The sequence below is a fragment of the Puntigrus tetrazona genome, chromosome 6, assembly GCF_018831695.1.
Source record: "Puntigrus tetrazona isolate hp1 chromosome 6, ASM1883169v1, whole genome shotgun sequence".
Lineage (NCBI taxonomy): Eukaryota > Metazoa > Chordata > Actinopteri > Cypriniformes > Cyprinidae > Puntigrus > Puntigrus tetrazona.
Window position 1 is genome coordinate 13,407,111 of NC_056704.1, and position 23,152 is coordinate 13,430,262.

At 38.8% G+C, this 23,152-nt stretch overlaps 1 protein-coding gene and 28 non-coding genes across 29 annotated transcripts; all 29 read right to left on the minus strand.

Annotated features, from left to right (window-relative positions):
* Window positions 1-455: 455 nt before the first annotated feature.
* tomm70a (translocase of outer mitochondrial membrane 70 homolog A (S. cerevisiae)) lies at window positions 456-9,377 on the minus strand. The gene is made up of 12 exons (XM_043242215.1): window positions 9,065-9,377; window positions 6,948-7,121; window positions 6,734-6,860; window positions 6,447-6,556; window positions 6,197-6,345; window positions 4,852-5,059; window positions 4,649-4,783; window positions 3,524-3,631; window positions 3,224-3,340; window positions 3,028-3,125; window positions 2,806-2,928; window positions 456-2,650 (listed from the first exon to the last, which is right to left on the minus strand). Exons 1-12 carry the CDS (start codon window positions 9,299-9,301, stop codon window positions 2,497-2,499), a joined length of 1,740 nt encoding a protein of 579 aa, XP_043098150.1. The 5' UTR covers window positions 9,302-9,377; the 3' UTR covers window positions 456-2,496.
* A 4,159-nt stretch (window positions 9,378-13,536) lies between these two features.
* On the minus strand, window positions 13,537-13,608 carry trnaa-cgc. The gene has a single exon. It is a non-coding gene; the product is annotated as a tRNA-Ala (tRNA).
* A 110-nt stretch (window positions 13,609-13,718) lies between these two features.
* Window positions 13,719-13,790, minus strand: trnaa-cgc. The gene has a single exon. It is a non-coding gene; the product is annotated as a tRNA-Ala (tRNA).
* Window positions 13,791-14,209: 419 nt separating this feature from the next.
* trnaa-ugc lies at window positions 14,210-14,281 on the minus strand. The gene has a single exon. It is a non-coding gene; the product is annotated as a tRNA-Ala (tRNA).
* A 232-nt stretch (window positions 14,282-14,513) lies between these two features.
* On the minus strand, window positions 14,514-14,585 carry trnaa-cgc. The gene has a single exon. It is a non-coding gene; the product is annotated as a tRNA-Ala (tRNA).
* A 109-nt stretch (window positions 14,586-14,694) lies between these two features.
* On the minus strand, window positions 14,695-14,766 carry trnaa-cgc. Its single transcript has one exon. It is a non-coding gene; the product is annotated as a tRNA-Ala (tRNA).
* Window positions 14,767-15,793: 1,027 nt separating this feature from the next.
* On the minus strand, window positions 15,794-15,865 carry trnaa-ugc. The gene has a single exon. It is a non-coding gene; the product is annotated as a tRNA-Ala (tRNA).
* A 1,378-nt stretch (window positions 15,866-17,243) lies between these two features.
* Window positions 17,244-17,315, minus strand: trnaa-ugc. The gene has a single exon. It is a non-coding gene; the product is annotated as a tRNA-Ala (tRNA).
* A 289-nt stretch (window positions 17,316-17,604) lies between these two features.
* On the minus strand, window positions 17,605-17,676 carry trnaa-ugc. The gene has a single exon. It is a non-coding gene; the product is annotated as a tRNA-Ala (tRNA).
* Window positions 17,677-17,784: 108 nt separating this feature from the next.
* trnaa-ugc lies at window positions 17,785-17,856 on the minus strand. The gene has a single exon. It is a non-coding gene; the product is annotated as a tRNA-Ala (tRNA).
* A 106-nt stretch (window positions 17,857-17,962) lies between these two features.
* Window positions 17,963-18,034, minus strand: trnaa-ugc. The gene has a single exon. It is a non-coding gene; the product is annotated as a tRNA-Ala (tRNA).
* Window positions 18,035-18,143: 109 nt separating this feature from the next.
* On the minus strand, window positions 18,144-18,215 carry trnaa-ugc. Its single transcript has one exon. It is a non-coding gene; the product is annotated as a tRNA-Ala (tRNA).
* A 498-nt stretch (window positions 18,216-18,713) lies between these two features.
* Window positions 18,714-18,785, minus strand: trnaa-cgc. The gene has a single exon. It is a non-coding gene; the product is annotated as a tRNA-Ala (tRNA).
* A 108-nt stretch (window positions 18,786-18,893) lies between these two features.
* trnaa-ugc lies at window positions 18,894-18,965 on the minus strand. Its single transcript has one exon. It is a non-coding gene; the product is annotated as a tRNA-Ala (tRNA).
* Window positions 18,966-19,074: 109 nt separating this feature from the next.
* Window positions 19,075-19,146, minus strand: trnaa-ugc. Its single transcript has one exon. It is a non-coding gene; the product is annotated as a tRNA-Ala (tRNA).
* Window positions 19,147-19,429: 283 nt separating this feature from the next.
* trnaa-cgc lies at window positions 19,430-19,501 on the minus strand. The gene has a single exon. It is a non-coding gene; the product is annotated as a tRNA-Ala (tRNA).
* A 235-nt stretch (window positions 19,502-19,736) lies between these two features.
* On the minus strand, window positions 19,737-19,808 carry trnaa-ugc. Its single transcript has one exon. It is a non-coding gene; the product is annotated as a tRNA-Ala (tRNA).
* Window positions 19,809-19,919: 111 nt separating this feature from the next.
* Window positions 19,920-19,991, minus strand: trnaa-ugc. The gene has a single exon. It is a non-coding gene; the product is annotated as a tRNA-Ala (tRNA).
* Window positions 19,992-20,587: 596 nt separating this feature from the next.
* trnaa-ugc lies at window positions 20,588-20,659 on the minus strand. Its single transcript has one exon. It is a non-coding gene; the product is annotated as a tRNA-Ala (tRNA).
* Window positions 20,660-20,768: 109 nt separating this feature from the next.
* Window positions 20,769-20,840, minus strand: trnaa-ugc. The gene has a single exon. It is a non-coding gene; the product is annotated as a tRNA-Ala (tRNA).
* Window positions 20,841-21,134: 294 nt separating this feature from the next.
* On the minus strand, window positions 21,135-21,206 carry trnaa-cgc. The gene has a single exon. It is a non-coding gene; the product is annotated as a tRNA-Ala (tRNA).
* Window positions 21,207-21,326: 120 nt separating this feature from the next.
* On the minus strand, window positions 21,327-21,398 carry trnaa-ugc. Its single transcript has one exon. It is a non-coding gene; the product is annotated as a tRNA-Ala (tRNA).
* A 107-nt stretch (window positions 21,399-21,505) lies between these two features.
* On the minus strand, window positions 21,506-21,577 carry trnaa-ugc. Its single transcript has one exon. It is a non-coding gene; the product is annotated as a tRNA-Ala (tRNA).
* Window positions 21,578-21,866: 289 nt separating this feature from the next.
* Window positions 21,867-21,938, minus strand: trnaa-cgc. Its single transcript has one exon. It is a non-coding gene; the product is annotated as a tRNA-Ala (tRNA).
* A 235-nt stretch (window positions 21,939-22,173) lies between these two features.
* Window positions 22,174-22,245, minus strand: trnaa-ugc. Its single transcript has one exon. It is a non-coding gene; the product is annotated as a tRNA-Ala (tRNA).
* Window positions 22,246-22,355: 110 nt separating this feature from the next.
* On the minus strand, window positions 22,356-22,427 carry trnaa-ugc. Its single transcript has one exon. It is a non-coding gene; the product is annotated as a tRNA-Ala (tRNA).
* Window positions 22,428-22,540: 113 nt separating this feature from the next.
* Window positions 22,541-22,612, minus strand: trnaa-ugc. Its single transcript has one exon. It is a non-coding gene; the product is annotated as a tRNA-Ala (tRNA).
* A 259-nt stretch (window positions 22,613-22,871) lies between these two features.
* trnaa-ugc lies at window positions 22,872-22,943 on the minus strand. The gene has a single exon. It is a non-coding gene; the product is annotated as a tRNA-Ala (tRNA).
* Window positions 22,944-23,056: 113 nt separating this feature from the next.
* On the minus strand, window positions 23,057-23,128 carry trnaa-ugc. The gene has a single exon. It is a non-coding gene; the product is annotated as a tRNA-Ala (tRNA).
* Between the last annotated feature and the right edge of the window lie 24 nt (window positions 23,129-23,152).

Here is a 23,152-nt window from a genome sequence, read left to right on the forward strand (position 1 = left end):
CGAGCACGCGCTCAGCTCAAGTCTAGACGCGACGTAGAACGCTAGAATCAGCGGAGGCGTGTATTTTACAAAACGAGGTTTCATCTTAATAAACAAAAAAATAAGCGCTCGGTTTCCAGAATTGTATGACACTTGCTCCAAAATAAATCAATTGTTTTTTTTGTTGTGCATATAGCCTAGCATATAAATAAAATATGAAACTTTTTGATGAGTTTCTTGAGAAAGTTTTAAATTAGCCTAATAAAGGTCTTTTTATCAGAATTATAAAAAAGAAATTAAAGACTGACTTCCACGAGAATGCATAATATTTATATAACTATATTTATAAAAACAATACACATTAACTGTCCCTTGGCATATGGTGGTCGTGCATTTAACTAAAAAGCATATTTAAAAAAACATTAAATAAAAGTAATTACAAGTGAAAGTTATTTTCATCAAAACACAAAACCAAGTTGGCTTTATGAATAATTGTGGGCAACTCATTTTTTTATTTGATATTATCATACAGTAATATTACACACTTTACCAACATCACATTTTTCCCTCTTATTGTATTTATTTTTACTTGAGGAGTTTTTAGTTTTATTGCACAGCTACTTTCAATAGATCAAACACAACAAATTAATTTTTAACCTTTAGGTGGTGTCACTTAGCTTGCATTTGTAAAATGTATTTTAAACAGTTATCTTCAAACATGCAGCAGTCTTGATTGAATTGTTCCCTCAAATTGGTCTGTAAATCCATTACTACCAATCGATCAGACTGGAAACAGAAATAAGCAAACATATGTAAACATCTACATATTATGCAATGCTTAATGATCAATGTATACATGCATACAGGGAAATGGTCACATCCTATTTTTTGTAAACTATTAGTTATGTTCAGGTTAAAGGCCAAGTCCCGAACCATGTTACACATTCAATCAACAATGGTTTAAAAATAGAAAATATCTCAATTTATATGTAAAAGACAGTAATGCCACTTTGTTTTTGTTGATGTCATAAAACAAACTTAAACAGGTAAACAATATAGAATGAATTTCCTTTAAGATGGATATGAAGGTAGATACAGTAGTCATGGCTACAGTAGTCAAAAAAAAAAGTTATGGTTTTATTAAATATGAACAGGAAAAACACCATTCTCAAATTAAAAGAAAACAGGGATTTATAGCACTACATATACAAAAGTACCTTAATATCTCAAGACTACAAATTAATGCAAATTTTGAACAAAAGACCAGGGAGGAAGAACTTAGTTGCTAAATGTAAGGTGTTCCTTTTATTTTCTTTCATTAGGATTTATAAAGAAGGGAGTCATACACCTCAATGACATTTTTATTTCAAAGAGAAACTAAACAAAAATAAAATCAGATATGTGCAGTTTGAAAGATAAAATGATAGGAATGTAATTTTGGTGATTAATGTTTTTTTTCTAGATTTATTCATGTTCTTGCTCAAAAAAAGAAATGCAATGTTTCTCACAGATAAGCTTTCAAAATGTAACACTTTTGTGCCTCACTTTGAAGAGATGGGCAAGGTGATTTCACAGCTAAATTCTTGTACAGGGCTTTAAAATTTGTTGTACCATTTGATTTTTTTCATATGCTAAATATCTTCTACAGGATATTATAATTTGTATTGACATTATTAAATGCAGCACAGAATGTAAAAAAAAAAAAAAAAAAAAAACTTGAGGTAAAAAGAAACAAAAATGAATAACAGTATGGCCAAATTTTGCATTTAACTTCAATATAATCCCCTTCTTATAAACACAGTGTCATTACAGCAGTGACACATCAAGAACAGATTTATAACACAAATACATCTCAACTAAAACTTTAATCCTTCACTTCCCATACAACAAAGACCATAAATAAGGTTGCTAGGATGTGACAGTGAAAGGACAAACCTTGAGCACATTACAGCATCAAACCATGAATCAATAATGCAGTCCTGCTGATGGTATACACTGGTATAATGGTATAAACTTAATCTGGTGTCTTGGATGGAAAGGAGAAAAAAAAAAAAAAAAAAAAGTACTGATTAAGGACCCCAATGTCTGTAGTTGACAATTAAATTAAAATTATATAAATCAAAAAGATTCACATTTGTCACACCAATTGGCAGGGGAGGCTGAACATGAACAAATGAGTACTGTTGCAAGTTGCAAGATAGCCTAAGCCATACTCAATGAGGGAGGATTTGAGCTATGCCACTGATGATTTGATATCAAACAAAGCAGCCATCAGTCTTTTTCACTTGCTTTCTGCTTTATCTTGATTCTTTTTGCCGCTCCTCCACAATTTCCTGTGCCACCTTCCAGTACTCATAACAACTAGTGTAAACACGTGGTAGCAGAACTTGTCCGGCCTTCTTTTTCATTGACAATTATCATCTTTATAATGAAGTACAAAAAAACAAAAAGAAAAAAAAAGGGTAATGGGATGGTTACTGTGGCCCGGCAGTAGAGAGTGGCAAAAGGAGGCAAAAGTTATAGAGTGGGAGGCTTGAGCCCATACTTCTTGGCCACCTCTGTCTGGGCATAAGCAGCATCACAGAGGGAGTAGAGATGGGCCATCTCCATCTCTGACTTGGCCAAGTTAATGGCCTTGTTGAACATGTCTATAGCCTTGTCCAGATTGCCTCTGTGGAGAAAAAAAAATGCAAGTTGGTTTTTTTGTTTTACATTTTGTCCGAAACTAAAATTAAAAGGTTGCAATAGCCACATAAAAGTTTCAATGTAATCAATGCTTTACAAATTAGGAATTGAAAAAATGGGAAGCAATGTAACCTCACAAACCTTTGGACTTCAATGGTTCCCATGGTTTCATAAGCAAAGTCACATTTATTGTCAATTTCGATGGCTTTGCTAATGAGTTCAAGGCCCATTTCCAGATCCTGTTTCCACTGAAGCTGCAACAAACTGCAAAAGAAACACAACTGATAAGCATTTTCTTAATTGAACCTGAATGGATTAACAAAATGATTGAAGTACAAAAAAAAAACAAAACATGAAACTAACCCTTTGTGGACATATGTTGTGGCATTGTCTGGCTCTAGTTCAATACACTTGTCATACATTTCATCTGCCTTACCGAACTGCTGCTGGTCTGTTAGCGCCTATCAGCAAAATGAATCATAGATAAGTAAAGCATGATAAAGAGATCAATGATAAAGTATAATTTTATAAATGGTTTCATGCATTTGGTGAGCATTACCTGTGCATACAAAGCATAGCCCTCAGCACACTTTGGAAACCTCCTAATGACGTCCTCAAAACCATCCATGGCTTTCTGAACCTGGGATGGGTTGTTTCCAGTGTAGGCCTGTCGGTACTATGAGAAAAAAAAGGCCAATAATGCTCATACTTTACAATGAGTAAAAAGTGTCTCATATCTGGTTTGTCTAGTTGAATGTCAGCAGCAGACCACATACATTAAAGCAAAGGAATCATCTCATTCAAACAGCTTCAAAAACAGTAGAAGCAAAAAGGTACAAGCATGGTACTTGGTACTTACCAATGCAAAACACTTCTGGGCCTGGGCAAGTGCAGAGTCTGGTCGAAGCTTTATACACTCATCAAAATCTCCCACAGCCTCCTCTACCTGATCCAGCAGAATCTTCAACTGGGAAATTCAAATATTACTATAAGATGACAATTCCGCAAGCTTGATGATGATTAGTATCAATTGTAAGGGAATGTGGCAAAGCAGAGGAATAAGAACGAAGGTAATTGAAAATGAGTCATGAATTCTGTACATTCTGAACACTGTAAGGTAAATTGGTGAATGCCATCAAGAATGTTGCAGACTGTAACAAATCAAAAATCCTCAGAAGCACACTCACTGACTCAAAACAACGTTTTTGATTAAACTTCAAGATGCCCGTCAAACTGACCGATTTATGCCATAGCCACACTAGACTTTGAGCATGCATCAGTCGTGATGAGCCAACACACTCCACGATGATGAGTAATACTGAACGCAATGTCCAAAAATATACATTCTATTATTACGTTACTGCAATGTTGTAAACTTGCAGTTTTAAAAGTTTGCCGCCTTCTATTTCAGCTAAGAGTGCACAGCATAATAAATCTTCTATTTGTCAAATCTGTTCATGCGATACAAATTTGCAGATTAGAATTAATTAAAATTTGGATTAAAATTTGGAATTTAACTAAAGTTACACAAACGTGAGTAAATGAAAGCAACTAGGACAAAAATAAAAAATGTAGTTTGACTACCCCTTAAAAATGAAAAAAAGGGGACAGACTAAACAAGCGAGACAGAAACTTTTTTTGCCTCTGCAAACTATTAATTATTTTTACATTTAATAGCACATAAAACAAACTCTTGTGACAAAGTTAGCATGAATTAGATCTACGTATGAATTTGGCACTTTAATGCATGCAGCTCTCAACATCTCTCTCGTACCGTGAATATTAAGTAAGCCAGAAAATGTTTTTGAGGTGACAAGGTCATTAACTCGACAGGGTCATGAACTGCAATGGCACCTTATTCTTCAAAAACTGTCAATGAAAATAACGGCTTAAAAATATTAACATCAAGAACATTCTACATAAGGGCTTTCTTTTGAGCATTTCTCTAGATGAAAATTCAAACACGTATGCGAAGTCATCATACCTGTCCCCTGTGATGGTAGACATCTGCATTACGGGGGTCGATCTCTGCAGCCATGTTGAAGTCTTGCGTGGAAAGCTGGGGCTGCTGCTGCTGCATGTACATGCTTCCACGTTTAATGAGCGCGTTAGCACGTAACTGAAACAGACGGAAGATGCTTTAACACCAATTGTATCAGTAAGAAGCTTGATTAGGATGGCCATTACCTTGACACTGGCATCATCCATGTTGATGACACGGTCGAGATCAGGCTGTGCAGCAGTAGCGTTTCCTATCAGTAGGTAGAAGGTGGCTCTCAGGAGAAGAGCTTCGGCTGTGTACCTGCCTCCAGACTCGATCTCCTTTGTGCACTCACTGATGATTTTATCGTAGTTCTCCTCTTCCATATACTGCTTAGCCTTTAGGTAGCCTGAGCTGAAAAAAAACAGTGGTTAAACAATTTAGGAAACGATTTTGATTCAAATGAGAAAGAAAAATACAATTAAACAGTAGCAGCAAGGCATTTTTTTAAATTCTGCAAATTAAATATTGAAATAAAAAATTATGTTTATGAATAAGCTACTCATTCATCTCTGCTGATAAGGGAGAGCTGGTAGATTATCTTTAGAAAGTCAATATGAAGGCAAATGACTTTACGCTTGTGATCAGGTGCCTCACATACATGAAACCTTCCGAAATTTGATTTTATGATCATCGCTTAATGCGTACATGTGATTCATAGAATGGACATAAGCACAGAAAATGCCAGTACGCCTCTCTTTCAGACGTGACATCTATGAATCGCTTTCTGCCTTGTAAACGACACCGGATTACATAACATATTAAAGTCACCGTCATTTACAACAAATGCAGGAACAGCTTACATTTTTAAGAACCTGTAGTACAAGAATAAGTGTCTACGTCTGCTCAGATCCTGACATGAAGCCAGTTCACCGTCAAAGGCAGTTATTACAAATATGATCACTGGTGTTGATTCAAACGTAAACACACACACATTCTAAGATCAAATGTGAGTGTATGCTTGCTTTAGAAATGAGGCGCCAGATCTTGTAAACATCGCGTATTATAAGAATGTAACACTGAACATTTAGAATTTAAAAGCAATGAAAGTAAACTCTGTCATAGTCTTGCTGCTGTTGAGGGTGATACCGGCGTTATTTGTTAATTTATAGCAGCCATATAGCATGGTGTATTTTTATTAGTTTTGTTAATAAGTTATGTGCTCTACATTGAATTGCCACTAATGTAAAAGTGAAAGTAAATTGGCACAATTCTTTTTTTTAAACTAGGTTATTTAAAAGCAAAGGAAAGTTAGTGAAAGAGGGGAAACCCATGCTGAAAGCAAACAACTGCTTTTTGACGAATTGCCTCAATTTTAAAAGCGAAAGTAAAACATGTGGCGCTTGCAGGATATTTAAACCCGAAGGAAAGCAAGGTAAAGACAGAAAACATTAACAATCCCCCAGTGTTGTCACATGTGGTCAAAACCCTACACGGTCAGTGTACAAATCTCAGTGAGAATGGGTAAAATATAATGCCCTTGGGTCTCACCTTCCTGTAACCTCTGAGGCCTCACCCTCTTTATCTTTATCCTCATCTTTCTTTTCTCCTTTCTGTAAAGGCTGTGAAATTATGTCATCCGTAAAGGAGCTGAAGTAGGACTTGATGAACTGAGGAGATGGCATAAGGGGCTCCCGGTTCTAAAAAAAGCAAACACGAGAATGCAAAAAAGAAAAAGACTATAAATATATGATGCAGTTTGTTTAAGTCTTAGATTTGTACCTTTCAGTCACAATCCCACCTTGTATTTTTCTTTGGCCTTCTCTTTTCCCAGCTGTTTCAGAACCTTGTCTGCGAGTAGCATGCTCTGTTGGTTCTGGAAAACCTCCAGAATACATACTGCCGTCACATCTAAAAAAAGAAGGGAAAAAAACAATTCATGATAACTTGATAGCTAATATCAATGATTGTAAAAGCAGGTTTAGTAACATGTGGTGCTTAAAAGCGTTAAGAGATGAAACACATCATACATGACAAGTCTTCCAGACAAGTAAATTTCACATTTTAAATACCAGCAATAATGCTAACCTTCTAAACACTCCTTCTTGTTACCCAGCTTTTCCAGTGCTTTGGCACGCCTAAAAAGGGCCTTTACATAGCAGGGATTCAGCTCGACTGCCTGAGAGCAATCCTGTATCACTTCTGTCCATTTCAGCTAAAACACAAATAAACGAAAAACAATCATTCAAACATGTAACATTTTGTATGCGATACTACAAATGATCCTCTTCCAGACACAAACCTGTTGCTCATAGGCTGCAGCTCTATTCTGGTAGAAGGTGGACAGATCTCCTTTCTGTTCTTTGGGACATAGGCTGATTGCTTCCGTGTAGCACTGAATGGCATGCTCATATTTGCCAGCCTTAAAGTATTTGTTGCCCTTATTCTTAGCAGACTGTGCTCTGTCAAGGGGACTCTGGATGGGCAAACACAAATATTTTAATCAAAACTACAAAATTATAATAATAATAATAAGCATACTTTGATCTTTTTGTTTTATACATGCACGTTATATAAACTAAATTCATTAAACCCAGAGTAGAAATTAACCATTACCCTTTTCAAATGGCATTTAAAAAGGGAAATGGTTCATTCAAAGACAAACCAAATCACTGCCATTTAGAAAATGTGAAAATTGTATATTACAGCTACACGCACAAAAATTTGCCTACATTTTCAGAAGACAGGCTGCATGCAAGAATTTGTCAAATCTGACATTAGCAAACTGACCAGCAGAAACAGCTTCACTTAATTGTGTTTGCCTATTTCCTTGTCGTTGTCCGTCTCAAACGAAGCTAATGATTAGCATGCATTGCAACAGTAAGCTGCGCATGGTGATTGCGTTCATGTGACTAACGCATGTCTCTTTTTTTTACCAGGTTGATTTTTCTGTTGAGCTTGTAAACCTTTAACATACAGAACTAGATGAAGTGAAAAAACTTCAGAATAATTTCACATTCACCTGCCAATATACCTTACAAAGACTATTTTAACTGCATCAAAATCTCTCCCTAAGGCTCCTCCCCCAGTCTAGTCTTGGCCAAATCCCCCACCCCACCACTGTGTGTCTGTCTAATCCTCAGAGCTTACAGAGAGGTGATCTTCCTATTGAGAATGAAGTCAATTATGTCACAGATAGTGCAAAAAGAGCATATACATTTACAAATTAAATGTAAGTATCTATGCATTGCCTGCAACTCCCGACTAGATATTATCATGCCATTTTGTTAACATTTTAATAGCTCAATAACTCCACAATTTGTAGGATACGCAGATGACCACTTCAGCACAATCATAAAACACAAACAGGGAACCAACTGCCCTTAACCCATATGCATGACAAGAAAAATTAACAATCAAAAAGGAACACCTAAAATGTGCTATGCAACCGACATGCACTGAAATATATAATGCAATTATTGCTTAATATACGCATCTATAATTCTGAGACTATGTTACGGCTGGAAGCTGCAAGTAAAAACTTTGCTGCTTCATTTTTGTTTGGCAGAACAAGCCTATAATAGATGAAATGCAGCTGCTGTATCACATTCATGTAAGGTTTTAAATATCACACGCACATTACTATCACATATACGTTTCATCACTGCTTCGATCAAATCTATTTCATATTTTAAATAAACATTTCTATGTGTAATTAACGCACAATGCGATTAGATGTGATTCCCCCATTTATTACTTTTCAGTCATTTGATAATACTGGACTTTTAAATTAGAATCATTTAAAAACTAGTATTTTGACCACTAGGTTTTCTTTGACCGAAAGCATGTGAGCTGAGGGGATGGACTGCACAATTTGACCCTGACTGTGTGACTAAAAGCGGTCTCATATGCATAGGTCCATGAGTGACTAACTTTTAGGCATAACTGTCCTTAAAATATAGGCCACGTTGTGAAAATGTGAAGTACAAGCATGCAAAAATTAAACCGATACTGTTACATTACTAATAGCATTCAAGAAACTGTCACATGTGGATTCGTCCCATTCTGACTGCCTCCCCGTCCCTGGTATATAACACACACCACAATTTTTATACATGTAAATAATTCTGAACCATTAGGCGTGAGATCAAAATACACCCTGCATTATAAGAGTCATAAAAATTCTGGCAGCCTAACGTTAAACAGATTCTGATCACAGGTGCGGTTTAGCAGATCAGGTTTGGAAGCTAACTGGCTAATGCACTTTCGCTAACATGGGCTAGTTTGCAGTGTCCTTGACTGAGAATGCGGTAATGTCGGGGTGTCAAGAAAATATTTACAGACAAAATAACAGGTCTAAATATATAAGTAATGTGTGTCAAAACGTGGACAGTTTGTCATTATAATTGGGCTCATTACCATGTTCTCCAGCTCTGGGTTGGTCGCACCGTGCTGGCCCTGAACAGGGCTAGCGCTTCCTTCGGGGGTTTTCCTCTCCCCATTCCTTTTCCCTTGTTTTTCTTTGCCGCGACTTCGGTTCCACAGGTACACAGCTCCGACACCGAGGACGATCGGAGTCCCGACAAGGAGCGCTAGCTGCCAACGGGGGAGCCCACTCCCAGACTGAGGCTCTACGGGCTTCGACGCAGCCATCATCCACGCAGCAGCACCCAGCTAACGCGCAAACTCACAAACTAACGTGCGCACGCACCGACGAACCACCTCCTTTACACAAGCTACTCCTAGGTCGCGGCGCTGAGCACTCAGCAGGTGGTATCATGGGATATTGGAGGACTACGACTTCTTACCCACAATCAACCGATTTTTATTAAGCCTTTATTTTAAAATATATTTAAAAAAAATACTTTAAAACAGCTAAAATAAGTGTTCCATAGAACATAGAAAATCCCTTTGATTTTCGTTATCATTCAGTTATTTTTAATGCTTAAACTTTGTAGTCTATTTGCAGAGACTCTCCAAGTACAGTGTAAAGTTTCTGCAGTCTGTGATCATGTTATATGCTAATGCAGGTGTTGATGTTTTCCTTGGACTTGGCACCTGCTCACAGTGCCAAAAATGCTAGGTGTTTTCAACTTGAAGCTGCACTGCAGCCACCGGTGTATGACATCAAAGTTCCTAAACTGCAGATTTGCTGATGATAGTACTGTGCTTGATTGGCCAAGGTACTCACCAGAGCTGAGTATTTATGGAGTAAGGTCAAGAGGAAGATGAGAAACACCCAAACCAATAAAACAGATGATAAAAGCAACCTAAGTCTCAATAAATCTTCAGCAGTACAGCAAGCTGGTTTAACATTTAATCTATAAATTTGAATCGTATTCAAGGTGAAATTTGTGAGAAAAAAAACAGACATTTGCGTGCTTTTGAAAAAAAATTATAAAATGTTTTAATATAACACACATTTAACGTGATAACAATTTAATTAAAACACTGTAAGCATAAGGTAGCCCTATTAATTGTAATGATTTCATTTCCATAGTTATTCAAACATTACCAAGTAAGAGATTACCAGCTAATGTGTCAGCACAGCCAAGGCCGACTCATGTAAGAAAATTATGCTATGGCCCAGCAAAGCATTGTCCTTCTAACCCTCAAGGGGCAAAAAAAGGTTTAATGTAACTGATTCTGTCCAACATATAGCCGTACCAGATATGTGCACATACCAGATGCACATCTGACCAGGAAGTCACAATACCCTTTGCGTCTTGATGCTGAAGCAGGTGTAAGAAACATTACTGAAGGTTTAGTGCAGGCAGAATGTCAAATAGTTATTGTAACACTCCACATGTAAAATTTGTGCCAAAAACAATGTGAGGAATAACGACACCAATAAGTCATATACCCGATCCAGAAGGACCGTTCAAGCACTTGGTAATGGATTATGTGGATATAATAAAGTGAGTACAAGGCAAAAGGCACATGCTTGTTGTCATAGACAGCTCAGGGAGCAGCAACAGTAATTACTTTTCTAACAAAAGAAGTAATTCCTAGATTTGGAATACCATCAGAAATAAGCTCATACAACACAATACAAAAAACTCTAAAACAAGTACTACAACGACTAGGCAGCATTTACCATTATAAATATATATATATATATATATATATATATATATATATATATATATATATATATATATATATATATATATATATATATAGTATATATATATAATATATATATATATATATATATAGTGACTAGTCTAGTGCCAGTGCCCCTCCCCTTTATTGTCCCCTGTTACTGTCGTTGGCTCCTCCTGCCACTATATATATGATATTAGTATGTTCTAATTCTACTATGTTTTGTAACAGGAGTTGATTGACTTTTGTTGCCTGAGGAAGTGTCAGTAGTGGAACAGTGCACAACTGCTCATTCAATATTGTCAGTCTGATATATGTGAATTATTCGCTTCTCTCTGTGAATATCTCTGAGTGTGATCAGAATGAGAGAAACCAATGCATTATCAATCCACTGATGATGTCTCTTCATTTCTCTCTCATTGGATCTCATCGCTGAGTGGTTTTGTAGTTCTTGTGTAAGAGAGTGACCAGACATGCTACACTTACGGGTCGACCCATGTCTGTGCCATATTGTAGAGGTCCCAACAAAGAATCGCCTCTAGAGCAATTACAAATGGAACTTTGATCTTATATGAAGAACATAAAGCAGACATAACACCGTATATTTACAGGAAACAAGATAAGAACCCTGTGAAGAAACAGAGTTGTGATGTCCAGTTGTTCCAGCTGACTGTATACCCAAGGATATTCCCGAGAAAGTGGAATGAACCCAAGAGAGGACCTTGAATGGTGAGAGCTACTCCAGCAGCAGGCCAAGTGTAGGGAAGTACAACCTAGAATCATCTAAATCACTGTGCTATAGTTTCTAAAGCAAGGAAGGAATCAGGAAACATTTAAAGCAGACAACTCAGGAAAAAGGAGAGACCAGAGAAACAAAATGAAGTGCAAACTGAAAAAAGCTCAAAAAACTTGGATCATGTGACTGAGATAACATTCACAATTTATGATCTGAGAGGAAAAACCTCACAACACTCTGAGCTAGAACACTATCTTTTGGATAAAACATGAATTTGGGTTGTGTCCAAAGCTGAGTTTAAAACTTATAATGCATGACACAATTCAAAAATCTTAACATGGTTTTCAACTATGTCCTTTGCCATCATTTTTTGAGTTCTTTGAGTCATTCTAGCGTACTCCAGCCTGCATGTCTGCTTACTTAGCCACAATGAGAAGAAAGCCCAGAAACCTCATTACTTTTATTTCTTTACTCTAGTTTCTTTCTTTCCGTGAGAGTTCCTGTAAGTTTTGTCTCCAAGTCTCTGACTGCACTGCATCACATCTTGAACAAGACCACAACTCTGTATCTCCAGCCAACGACCAACTCAGTTATCAGCTGTAAAACAGTAATACTGTTCAAGCTCCCTATAAATTGTTAAAAAAAATTTACTTTTGGGCTGATTCGATACAACCTCATAAATGCAAAGCATGTGCTCTACCACCGAGCTACATCCCCAATTATGCTGAGAAAATACCTTTTTTTATAGATTCAAAAACAGCAGTACTATAGTCAGATGTCGGAGACATAGGGGAGAGGAATGCAACTCATTTGCTCAAATTGCTTTAAAGAAAGCTTGAAAATGCAAAAAATTTAACCCAGGACCTAATACATGCAAAGCATGCGCTCTACCACTGAGCTACATCCCCAATTATGCTGTGACATTCCCTATTTCTCTGGATTTAAAAAAACTATATGAATCTAGTCAGATATGGGAGACACCATATCTGAAACCAATTTGCTCAAATTTACACAAAATGCTTCAAAGCAAACATGGAGATGCTGAAAATTGAAGCCAGGACCACAATAAAACTCATTTGGTCAAATTTGGACGAAATGCCTCAATGAAAGATTGGAGATGCTGGGGATTGAAGCCAGGACCTCATACATGCAAAGCATGCGCTCTACCACTGAGCTACATCACCATTTAAAGTATGAGCTTACTCATTTCTCTAGATTTACAAACAGCATGAATATACTTATAGGGAAGGGAAATGAAACTCATTTGCTCAAATTTGCACAAAATGCCTTAAAGAAAGCTTGGAGATGCAACCCAGGACCTCATACATGCAAAGCATGCACTCTACCACTGAGCTACATTCCCAATTAAAGTATGTGCTTACTCATTTCTCTAGATTTAAAAAAACAGCATGAATATAGTGAGATTCCTTAAAGAAAGCTTGGAGATGCTGGGGATTAAATCCAGGGCCTCTTACATGCAAAGCATGCACTCTACCACTGAGCTACATCCCCATTTAAAGCATGCATTTATTCATTTCTCTAGATTTACAAACAGCATGAATATAGTGAGATGCCTTAAAGAAAGCTTGGAGATGCTGGGGATTAAACCCAGGACCCCATCCCCATTTAAAGCGTGATCTTACTCATTTCTCTAGATTTACAAGACAGCATGAATCCAGTCTGATATAGGGAAGGGAAATGAAACTCATTTGCTCAAATTTGCACGAAATTCCTTAAAGAAAGCTTGGAGATGTTGGGGATTGAACCCAGGACCTGATACATGCAAAGCATGCGCTCTACCACTGAGCTAAATCCCCATTTGAAGCATGTATTTACTCATTTCTCTAGATTTACAAACAGCATGAATATAGTGAGATGCATTAAAGAAAGCTTGGAGATGCTGGGGATTAAACCCAGGACCCCTTCCCCATTTAAAGTGTGATCTTACTCATTTCTCTAGATTTACAAGACAACATGAATCCAGTCTGATATAGGGAACGGAAATGAAACTCATTTGCTCAAATTTGCACGAAATGCCTTAAAGAAAGCTTGGAGATGCTGGGGATTGAATCCAGGACCTCATATATGCGAAGCATGCGCTCTACCACTGAGCTACATCCCCAAAGACGCTGCGCTCTTTCTCATTTCTCTAGATTTACAGACAGCATGAATCCAGTCAGATGTGGGAGACATAAGGGAGAGGAATGAAACTAAATTGCCTTAAAGAAAGCTTGGAGATGCTGGGGATTGAACCCAGGACCTCATACATGCGAAGCATGCGCTCTACCACTGAGCTACATCCCCAAAAATAAAGGAGTTTTAATTTTAATTTCTCTAGATTTACAAACAGCATGAATCCAGTCTGATATAGGGAAGGGAAATGAAACTCATTTGCTCAAATGCCTTAAAGAAAGCTTGGAGATGCTGGTGGTAGAAGCCAGGACCTCATACAAGCGAAGCATGCGTTCTACCACTCAGTTACATCCCCAAACACACGGTGCGCTTCCTCATTTCTCAGCATAAATCCAGTCAGATATGAGAGACATAAGAGAGAGGAATGAAACTCATTTGCCTTAAAGAAAGCTTGGAGATTGAACCCAGGACCTCATACATGCAAAGCATGCGCTCTACCACTGAGCTACATCCCCATTTAAAGAATTATTTTACTCATTTCTCTAGATTGACAAACAGCATGAATATAGTGAGATGCCTTAAAGAAAGCTTGGAGATGCTGGGGATTGAACCCAGGACCTCATACATGCAAAGCATACGCTCTACCACTGAGCTACATCCCCATTTAAAGCTTTATCTTACTCATTTCTCTACATTTACAAACAGCATGAATATAGTGAGATGCCATAAAGAAAGCTTGGAGATGCTGGGATTAAACCCAGGACCCCTTCCCCATTTAAAGTGTGATCTTACTCATATCTCTAAATTTACAAGACAACATGAATCCAGTCTGATATAGGGAACGGAAATGAAACTCATTTGCTCAAATTTGCACGAAATGACTTAAAGAAAGCTTGGAGATGCTGGGGATTGAACCCAGGACCTCATACATGCGAAGCATGCGCTCTACCACTGAGCTACATCCCCGAAGACACGGCGCTCTTTCTCATTTCTGTAGATTTACAGACAACATGAATCCAGCTCGATGTGGGAGACATAAGGAGAGGAATGAAACTAAATTGCCTGAAAGAAAGCTTGGAGATGCTGGGGATTGAATCCAGGACCTCATATATGCGAAGCATGCGCTCTACCACTGAGCTACATCCCCAAAGACGCTGCGCTCTTTCTTATTTCTGTAGATTTACAGACAGCATGAATCCAGTCAGATGTGGGAGACATAAGGGAGAGGAATGAAACTCATTTGCCTTAAAGATAGCTTGGAGATGCTGGGGATTGAACCCAGGACCTCATACATGCAAAGCATGCGCTCTACAACTGAGCTACAACCCCATTTAAAGCATCTATTTACTAATTTCTCTAGATTTACAAACAGCATGAATCCAGTCTGATATAGGGAAGGGAAATGAAACTCATTTGCTCAAATGCCTTAAAGAAAGCTTGGAGATGCTGAGGATTAAACCCAGGACCTCATACATGCAAAGCATGTGCTCTACCACTGAGCTAAATCCCCAAACACGTGATGCTCTTCCTTATTTCTGTAGATTTACAGACAACATGAATCCAGCCAGATGTGGGAGACATAAGGGAGAGGAATGAAACTCCTTTGCCTTAAAGAAAGCTTGGAGATGCTGGGGATTGAACCCAGGACTCTACCACTGAGCTACATCCCCATACATGCAAAGCATGCGCTCTACCACTGAGCTACATCCCCAAAGACACAGTTCTCTTCCTCATTTCTCTGCCTGAATCAAGTAAGATATGAGATACATATAGGGAGAGGAATGAAACTCATTTGCCTTAAATCCCCATTTACGAAGCATGACTTAAAGAAAGCTTGGAGATGCTGGGGATTGAATCCAGGACCTCATACATGCAAAGCATGCGCTCTACCACTGAGCGACATCCCCATTTAAAAATTTATCTTACTAATTTCTCTAGATTTACAGACAACATGAACAGCATGAATATAAGTGAGATGCCCTTAAAGAAAGCTTGGAGATGCTGGGATTGAACCCAGGACCTCATACAGGCAAAGCATGTGCTCTACCACTGAGCTACAAACCCATTTAATGTATGCATTTACTAATTTCTCTAGATTTACAAACAGCATGAATCCAGTCAGATGTGGGAGAGATAAGGGAGAGGAATGAAACTAGTTTGCCTAAAAAATAGCTTGGAGATGCTGGGGATTGAACCCAGGACCTCATACATGCAAAGCACGCGCTCTACCACTGAGCTACAACCCCAATTAAAGCATATATTTACTAATTTCTATAGATTTACAAACAGCATGAATCCAGTCTAATATAGGGAAGGGAAATGAAACTCATTTGCTCAAATTTGCACAAAATGCCTTAAAGAAAGCTTGGAGATGCTGGGGATTAAACCCAGGACCTCATACATGCGAAGCATGCGCTCTACAACTGAGCTAAATCCCCAAACACGCGGTGCTCTTCCTCATTTCTTTAGATTTATAGACAACATGAATCCAGCTAGATGTGAGAGACATAAGGGAGAGGAATGAAACTCATTTGCTCAAATTTGCACAAAATGCCTTAAAGAAAGCTTAGAATTGCTGGGGATTGAACCCAGGACCTCATACATGCAAAGCATGCACTCTACCACTGAGCTACATCCCCAAACAGAATGATCTTACTCATTTCTCTACCTGAATACAAACAGCAAGAATATAGAGAGATGCAGAGAAGGAATGAAAATCATTTGCCCTAAAGAAAGCTTGGAGATGCTGGGGATTGAACCCAGGACCTCATACATGCAAAGCATGCGCTCTATGAAACCAGATAGCTACATACCCATTTAAAGACTGATCTTACTCATTTCTCTACATTTACAAACAGCATGAATATAGTTAGATGCAGAGAAGGGAAATGAGACTCATTTGCTCAAATGCCTTAAAGAAAGCTTGGAGATGCTGGGGATTGAACCTTTAACCTCATACATGCCCAGAAAGCATGCGCTCTACCACTGAGCTACTTCCCCATTTAAAGTGTGATCTTACTCATTTCTCTAGATTTACAAGACAACATGAATCCAGTCTGATATAGGAGAATAAGGAGAGGAAATGAAACTCATTTCCTCAAATTTGCACGAAAATGCCTTAAAGAAAGCTTGGAGATAGAACCCAGGACCTCATACATGCAAAGCATGCGCTCTACCACTGAGTTACATCCCCAAACACACGGTTACTTCTCATTTCTCTAGATTAAAAACAGTCAGATATGAGAGACATAAGAGAGAGAATGAAACTCATTTGCCTTAAAGAAAGTTTGGAGATTGAAACCAGGACCTCAAACATGCAAAGCATGCGCTCTACCACTGAGCTACATCCCCATTTAAAGAATTGCTTTACCCATTTCTCATTTACAGAACAACAGATTCCAGTCTACAAACAGACATGAATATAGTGAGATGCCTTAAAGAAAGCTTGGAGATGCTGGGGATTGAACCCAGGACCTCATACATGCAAAGCATACGCTCCACTGAGCTACATCCCCATTTAAAGCTTTATCTTACTCATTTCTCTACATTTACAAACAGCATGAATATAGTTAGATGCAGAGAAGGGAAATGAGACTCATTTGCTCAAATGCCTTAAAGAAAGCTTGGAGATGCTGGGGATTGAACCCAGGACCTCATACATGCAAAGCATGCGCTCTACCACTGAGCTACATCCCCATTTAAAGACTGATCTTACTCATTTCTCTACATTTACAAACAGCATGAATATAGTTAGATGCAGAGAAGGGAAATGAGACTCATTTGCTCAAATGCCTTAAAGAAAGCTTGGAGATGCCTTAAAGAAAGCTTTTAACCCAGGAAGATTAAACCCAGGACCCCTTCCCCATTTAAAGTGTGATCTTACTCATATCTCTAAATTTACAAGACAACATGAATCCAGTCTGATATAGGGAACGGAAATGAAACTCATTTGCTCAAATTTGCACGAAATGACTTAAAGAAAGCTTGGAGATGCTGGGGATTGAACCCAGGACCTCATACATGCAAAGCATGCGCTCTACCACTGAGCTACATCCCCAAACACATGTATTTTCTCATTTCTCTAGATTTACAAACAGCATGAATCCAGTCTGATATGGAGAGAAATAAGAGAGAGGAATGAAACTCAAATGCCTTAAAGAAAGCTTGGAGATGCTGGGAATTGAACCCAGGACCTCATACATGCAAAGCATGCGCTCTACCACTGAGCTACATCCCCAAAGACACAATGCTCTTTCTCATTTCTCTTTACAGACAACATGAATCCAGCCAGATGTGGGAGACATAAGGGAGAAGAATGAAACTCATTTGCCTTAAAGAAAGCTTGGAGATGCTGGGGATTGAACCCAGGACCTCATACATGCAAAGCATGCGCTCTACCACTGAGCTACATCCCCATTTAAAGCTTTATCTTACTCATTTCTCTACATTTACAAACAGCATGAATATAGTTAGATGCAGAGAAGGGAAATGAGACTCATTTGCTCAAATGCCTTAAAGAAAGCTTGGAGATGCTGGGGATTGAACCCAGGACCTCATACATGCAAAGCATGCGCTCTACCACTGAGCTACATCCCCATTTAAAGACTGATCTTACTCATTTCTCTACATTTACAAACAGCATGAATATAGTTAGATGCAGAGAAGGGAAATGAGACTCATTTGCTCAAATGCCTTAAAGAAAGCTTGGAGATGCTGGGGATTGAACCCAGGACCTCATACATGCAAAGCATGCGCTCTACCACCCAGCTACATCCCCATTTAAAGTGTGATCTTACTCATTTCTCTACATTTACAAACAACATGAATCCAGTCTGATGCAGAGGGAAGGGAAATGAAACTCATTTGCTCAAATTTGCCTTAAATGAAAGCTTGGAAATGCTTGAGATGCTGGGAGCTGAAACCAGGACCTCATACATGCAAAGCATGCGCCTCTACCACTGAGCTACAACCCCATTTAAAGTGTGATCTTACTCATTTCTCTAGATTTACAAGACAACATGAATCCAGTCTGATATAGGGAAGGAAATGAAACTCATTTGCTCAAATTTGCACAGAAATGCCTTAAAGAAAGCTTGGAGATGCTGGGGATTGAACCCAGGACCTCATACATGCGAAGCATGCGCTCTACCACTGAGCTACATCCCCAAAGACACATTGCTCTTTCTCATTTCTGTAGATTTACAGACAGCATGAATCCAGTCAGATGTGGGAGACATAAGAGAAGAATGAAACTCATTTGCCTTAAAGAAAGCTTGGAGATGCTGGGGATTGAACCCAGGACCTCTTACATGCAAAGCATACGCTCTACCACTGAGCTACATCCCCATTTAAAGCTTTATCTTACTCATTTCTCTACATTTACAAACAGCATGAATATAGTTAGATGCAGAGAAGGGAAATGAGACTCATTTGCTCAAATGCCTTAAAGAAAGCTTGGAGATGCTGGGGATTGAACCCAGGACCTCATACATGCAAAGCATGCGCTCTACCACTGAGCTACATCCCCATTTAAAGAATGATCTTACTCATTTCTCTACATTTACAAACAGCATGAATATAGTTAGATGCAGAGAAGGGAAATGAGACTCATTTGCTCAAATGCCTTAAAGCTTGGAGATGCCTAAAGAAAGCTTTAAACCCAGGAAGATTAAACCCAGGACCCTTCCCATTTTAAAGTGTGATCTTACTCATTTCTCTAGATTTACAAGACAACATGAATCCAGTCTGATATAGGGAACGGAAATGAAACTCATTTGCTCAAATTTGCACGAAATGCCTTAAAGAAAGCTTGGAGATGCTGGGGATTGAACCCAGGACCTCATACATGCGAAGCATGCGCTCTACCACTGAGCTACATCCCCAAACACACGGTGCGCTTCCTCATTTCTCAGCATAAATCCAGTCAGATATGAGAGACATAAGAGAGAGGAATGAAACTCATTTGCCTTAAAGAAAGCTTGGAGATTGAACCCAGGACCTCAAACATGCAAAGCATGCGCTCTACCACTGAGCTACATCCCCGTTTAAAGAATTATTTTACTCATTTCTCTAGATTGACAAACAGCATGAATATAGTGAGATGCCTTAAAGAAAGCTTGGAGATGCTGGGGATTGAACCCAGGACCTCATACATGCAAAGCATACGCTCTACCACTGAGCTACATCCCCATTTAAAGCTTTATCTTACTCATTTCTCTACATTTACAAACAGCATGAATATAGTTAGATGCAGAGAGGGAAATGAAACTCATTTGCTCAAAAAATGCCTTAAAGAAAGCTTGGAGATGCTGGGGATTGAACCCAGGACCTCATACATGCAAAGCATGCGCTCTACCACTGAGCTACATCCCCATTTAAAGACTGATCTTACTCATTTCTCTACATTTACAAACAGCATGAATATAGTTAGATGCAGAGAAGGGAAATGAGACTCATTTGCTCAAATGCCTTAAAGAAAGCTTGGAGATGCCTTAAAGAAAGCTTTAAACCCAGGAAGGTTAAACCCAGGACCCCTTCCCCATTTAAAGTGTGATCTTACTCATTTCTCTAGATTTACAAGACAACATGAATCCAGTCTGATATAGGGAACGGAAATGAAACTCATTTCCTCAAATTTGCACGAAATGCCTTAAAGAAAGCTTGGAGATGCTGGGGATAGAACCCAGGACCTCATACAAGCGAAGCATGCGTTCTACCACTCAGTTACATCCCCAAACACACGGTGCGCTTCCTCATTTCTCAGCATAAATCCAGTCAGATATGAGAGACATAAGAGAGAGGAATGAAACTCATTTGCCTTAAAGAAAGCTTGGAGATTGAACCCAGGACCTCAAACATGCAAAGCATGCGCTCTACCACTGAGCTACATCCCCGTTTAAAGAATTATTTTACTCATTTCTCTAGATTGACAAACAGCATGAATATAGTGAGATGCCTTAAAGAAAGCTTGGAGATGCTGGGGATTGAACCCAGGACCTCATACATGCAAAGCATACGCTCTACCACTGAGCTACATCCCCATTTAAAGCTTTATCTTACTCATTTCTCTACATTTACAAACAGCATGAATATAGTTAGATGCAGAGAAGGGAAATGAGACTCATTTGCTCAAATGCCTTAAAGAAAGCTTGGAGATGCTGGGGATTGAACCCAGGACCTCATACATGCAAAGCATGCGCTCTACCACTGAGCTACATCCCCATTTAAAGACTGATCTTACTCATTTCTCTACATTTACAAACAGCATGAATATAGTTAGATGCAGAGAAGGGAAATGAGACTCATTTGCTCAAATGCCTTAAAGAAAGCTTGGAGATGCTGGGGATTGAACCCAGGACTTTTAACCCAGGAGATTAAACCCAGGACCCCTCCCCATTTAAAGTGTGATCTTACTCATATCTCTAAATTTACAAGACAACATGAATCCAGTCTGATATAGGGAACGGAAATGAAACTCATTTGCTCAAATTTGCACGAAATGACTTAAAGAAAGCTTGGAGATGCTGGGAATTGAAACCAGGACCTCATACATGCGAAGCATGCGCTCTACCACTGAGCTACATCCCCATTTAAAGACACGGATCTTACTCATTTCTCTAGATTTACAAACAACATGAATCCAGTCTGATATAGGAAACATAAATGAAACTCATTTGCTCAAATTTGCAAAATGCCTTAAAGAAAGCTTGGAGATGCTGGGGATTGAACCCAGGACCTCATACATGCAAAGCATGCGCTCTACCACTGAGCTACATCCCCAAAGACGCAGCTGCTTTACTCATTTCTCATTTACAGACAACATGAATCCAGTAAGATATGAGAGACATAAGGGAGAGGAATGAAACTCATTTGCCTTAAAGAAAGCTTGGAGATGCTGGGGATTGAACCCAGGACCTCATACATGCAAAGCATGCGCTCTACCACTGAGCTACATCCCCATTTAAAGACTGATCTTACTCATTTCTCTACATTTACAAACAGCATGAATATAGTTAGATGCAGAGAAGGGAAATGAGACTCATTTGCTCAAATGCCTTAAAGAAAGCTTGGAGATGCCTTAAAGAAAGCTTTAAACCCAGGAAGGTTAAACCCAGGACCCCTTCCCCATTTAAAGTGTGATCTTACTCATTTCTCTAGATTTACAAGACAACATGAATCCAGTCTGATATAGGGAACGGAAATGAAACTCATTTGCTCAAATTTGCACGAAATGCCTTAAAGAAAGCTTGGAGATGCTGGGGATTGAACCCAGGACCTCATACATGCGAAGCATGCGCTCTACCACTGAGCTACATCCCCAAACACACGGTGCGCTTCCTCATTTCTCAGCATAAATCCAGTCAGATATGAGAGACATAAGAGAGAGGAATGAAACTCATTTGCCTTAAAGAAAGCTTGGAGATTGAACCCAGGACCTCAAACATGCAAAGCATGCGCTCTACCACTGAGCTACATCCCCGTTTAAAGAATTATTTTACTCATTTCTCTAGATTGACAAACAGCATGAATATAGTGAGATGCCTTAAAGAAAGCTTGGAGATGCTGGGGATTGAACCCAGGACCTCATACATGCAAAGCATGCGCTCTACCACTGAGCTACATCCCCATTTAAAGCTTTATCTTACTCATTTCTCTACATTTACAAACAGCATGAATATAGTTAGATGCAGAGAAGGGAAATGAGACTCATTTTGCTCAAATGCCTTAAAGAAAGCTTGGAGATGCTGGGGATTGAACCCAGGACCTCATACATGCAAAGCATGCGCTCTACCACTGAGCTACATCCCCATTTAAAGAGATCTTACTCATTTCTCTACATTTACAAACAGCATGAATCCAGTTAGATGCAGAGAAGGGAAATGAGACTCATTTGCTCAAATGCCATTGCCTTAAAGAAAGCTTGGAGATGCTGGGGATTAAACCCAGGACCTCATACATGCAAAGCATGCGCTCTACCACTGAGCTACATCCCCATTTAAAAATGTGATCTTATCATTTCTCATTTACTCAGCATGAATCCACAGCATGAGATATAGTGAGAAATGAAACTCATTTTGCTTTAAGAAAGCTTGGAGATCTGGGGATTGAACCCAGGACCTCATACATGCAAAGCATTCTACCACTGAGCTACATCCCCATTTAAAGAATCCTCATTTCTCTAGATTTACAAACAGCATGAATCCAGTCTGATGTGGGAAACTCAGAATTTGCTCAAATGCCTTAAAGAAAGCTTGGAGATGCTGGGGATTGAACCCAGGACCTCATACATGCAAAGCATGCGCTCTACCACTGAGCTACATCCCCATTTAAAGCATGATCTTACTCATTTCTCTAGATTTACAAACAACATGAATCCAGTCTGATGTAGGGAAGGGAAATGAAACTCATTTGCTCAAATTTGCACTTAAAAGAAAGCTTGGAGATGCTGGGGATTGAACCCAGGACCTCATACATGCAAAGCATGCGCTCTACCACTGAGCTACATCCCCATTTAAAGAATGATCTTACTCATT

Coding starts and splice junctions, on each gene's coding strand:
- tomm70a (XM_043242215.1), bottom strand. CDS start 9,301: ATGATGGCTGCGTCGAAGCCCGTAGAGCCTCAGTCTGGGAGTGGGCTC. Junction 6,861..6,947: donor CTGCAGCCTATGAGCAACAG/GTTTGTGTCTGG, acceptor TTTGTGTTTTAG/CTGAAATGGACAGAAGTGAT. Junction 2,929..3,027: donor ACAACATATGTCCACAAAGG/GTTAGTTTCATG, acceptor TTTCTTTTGCAG/TTTGTTGCAGCTTCAGTGGA.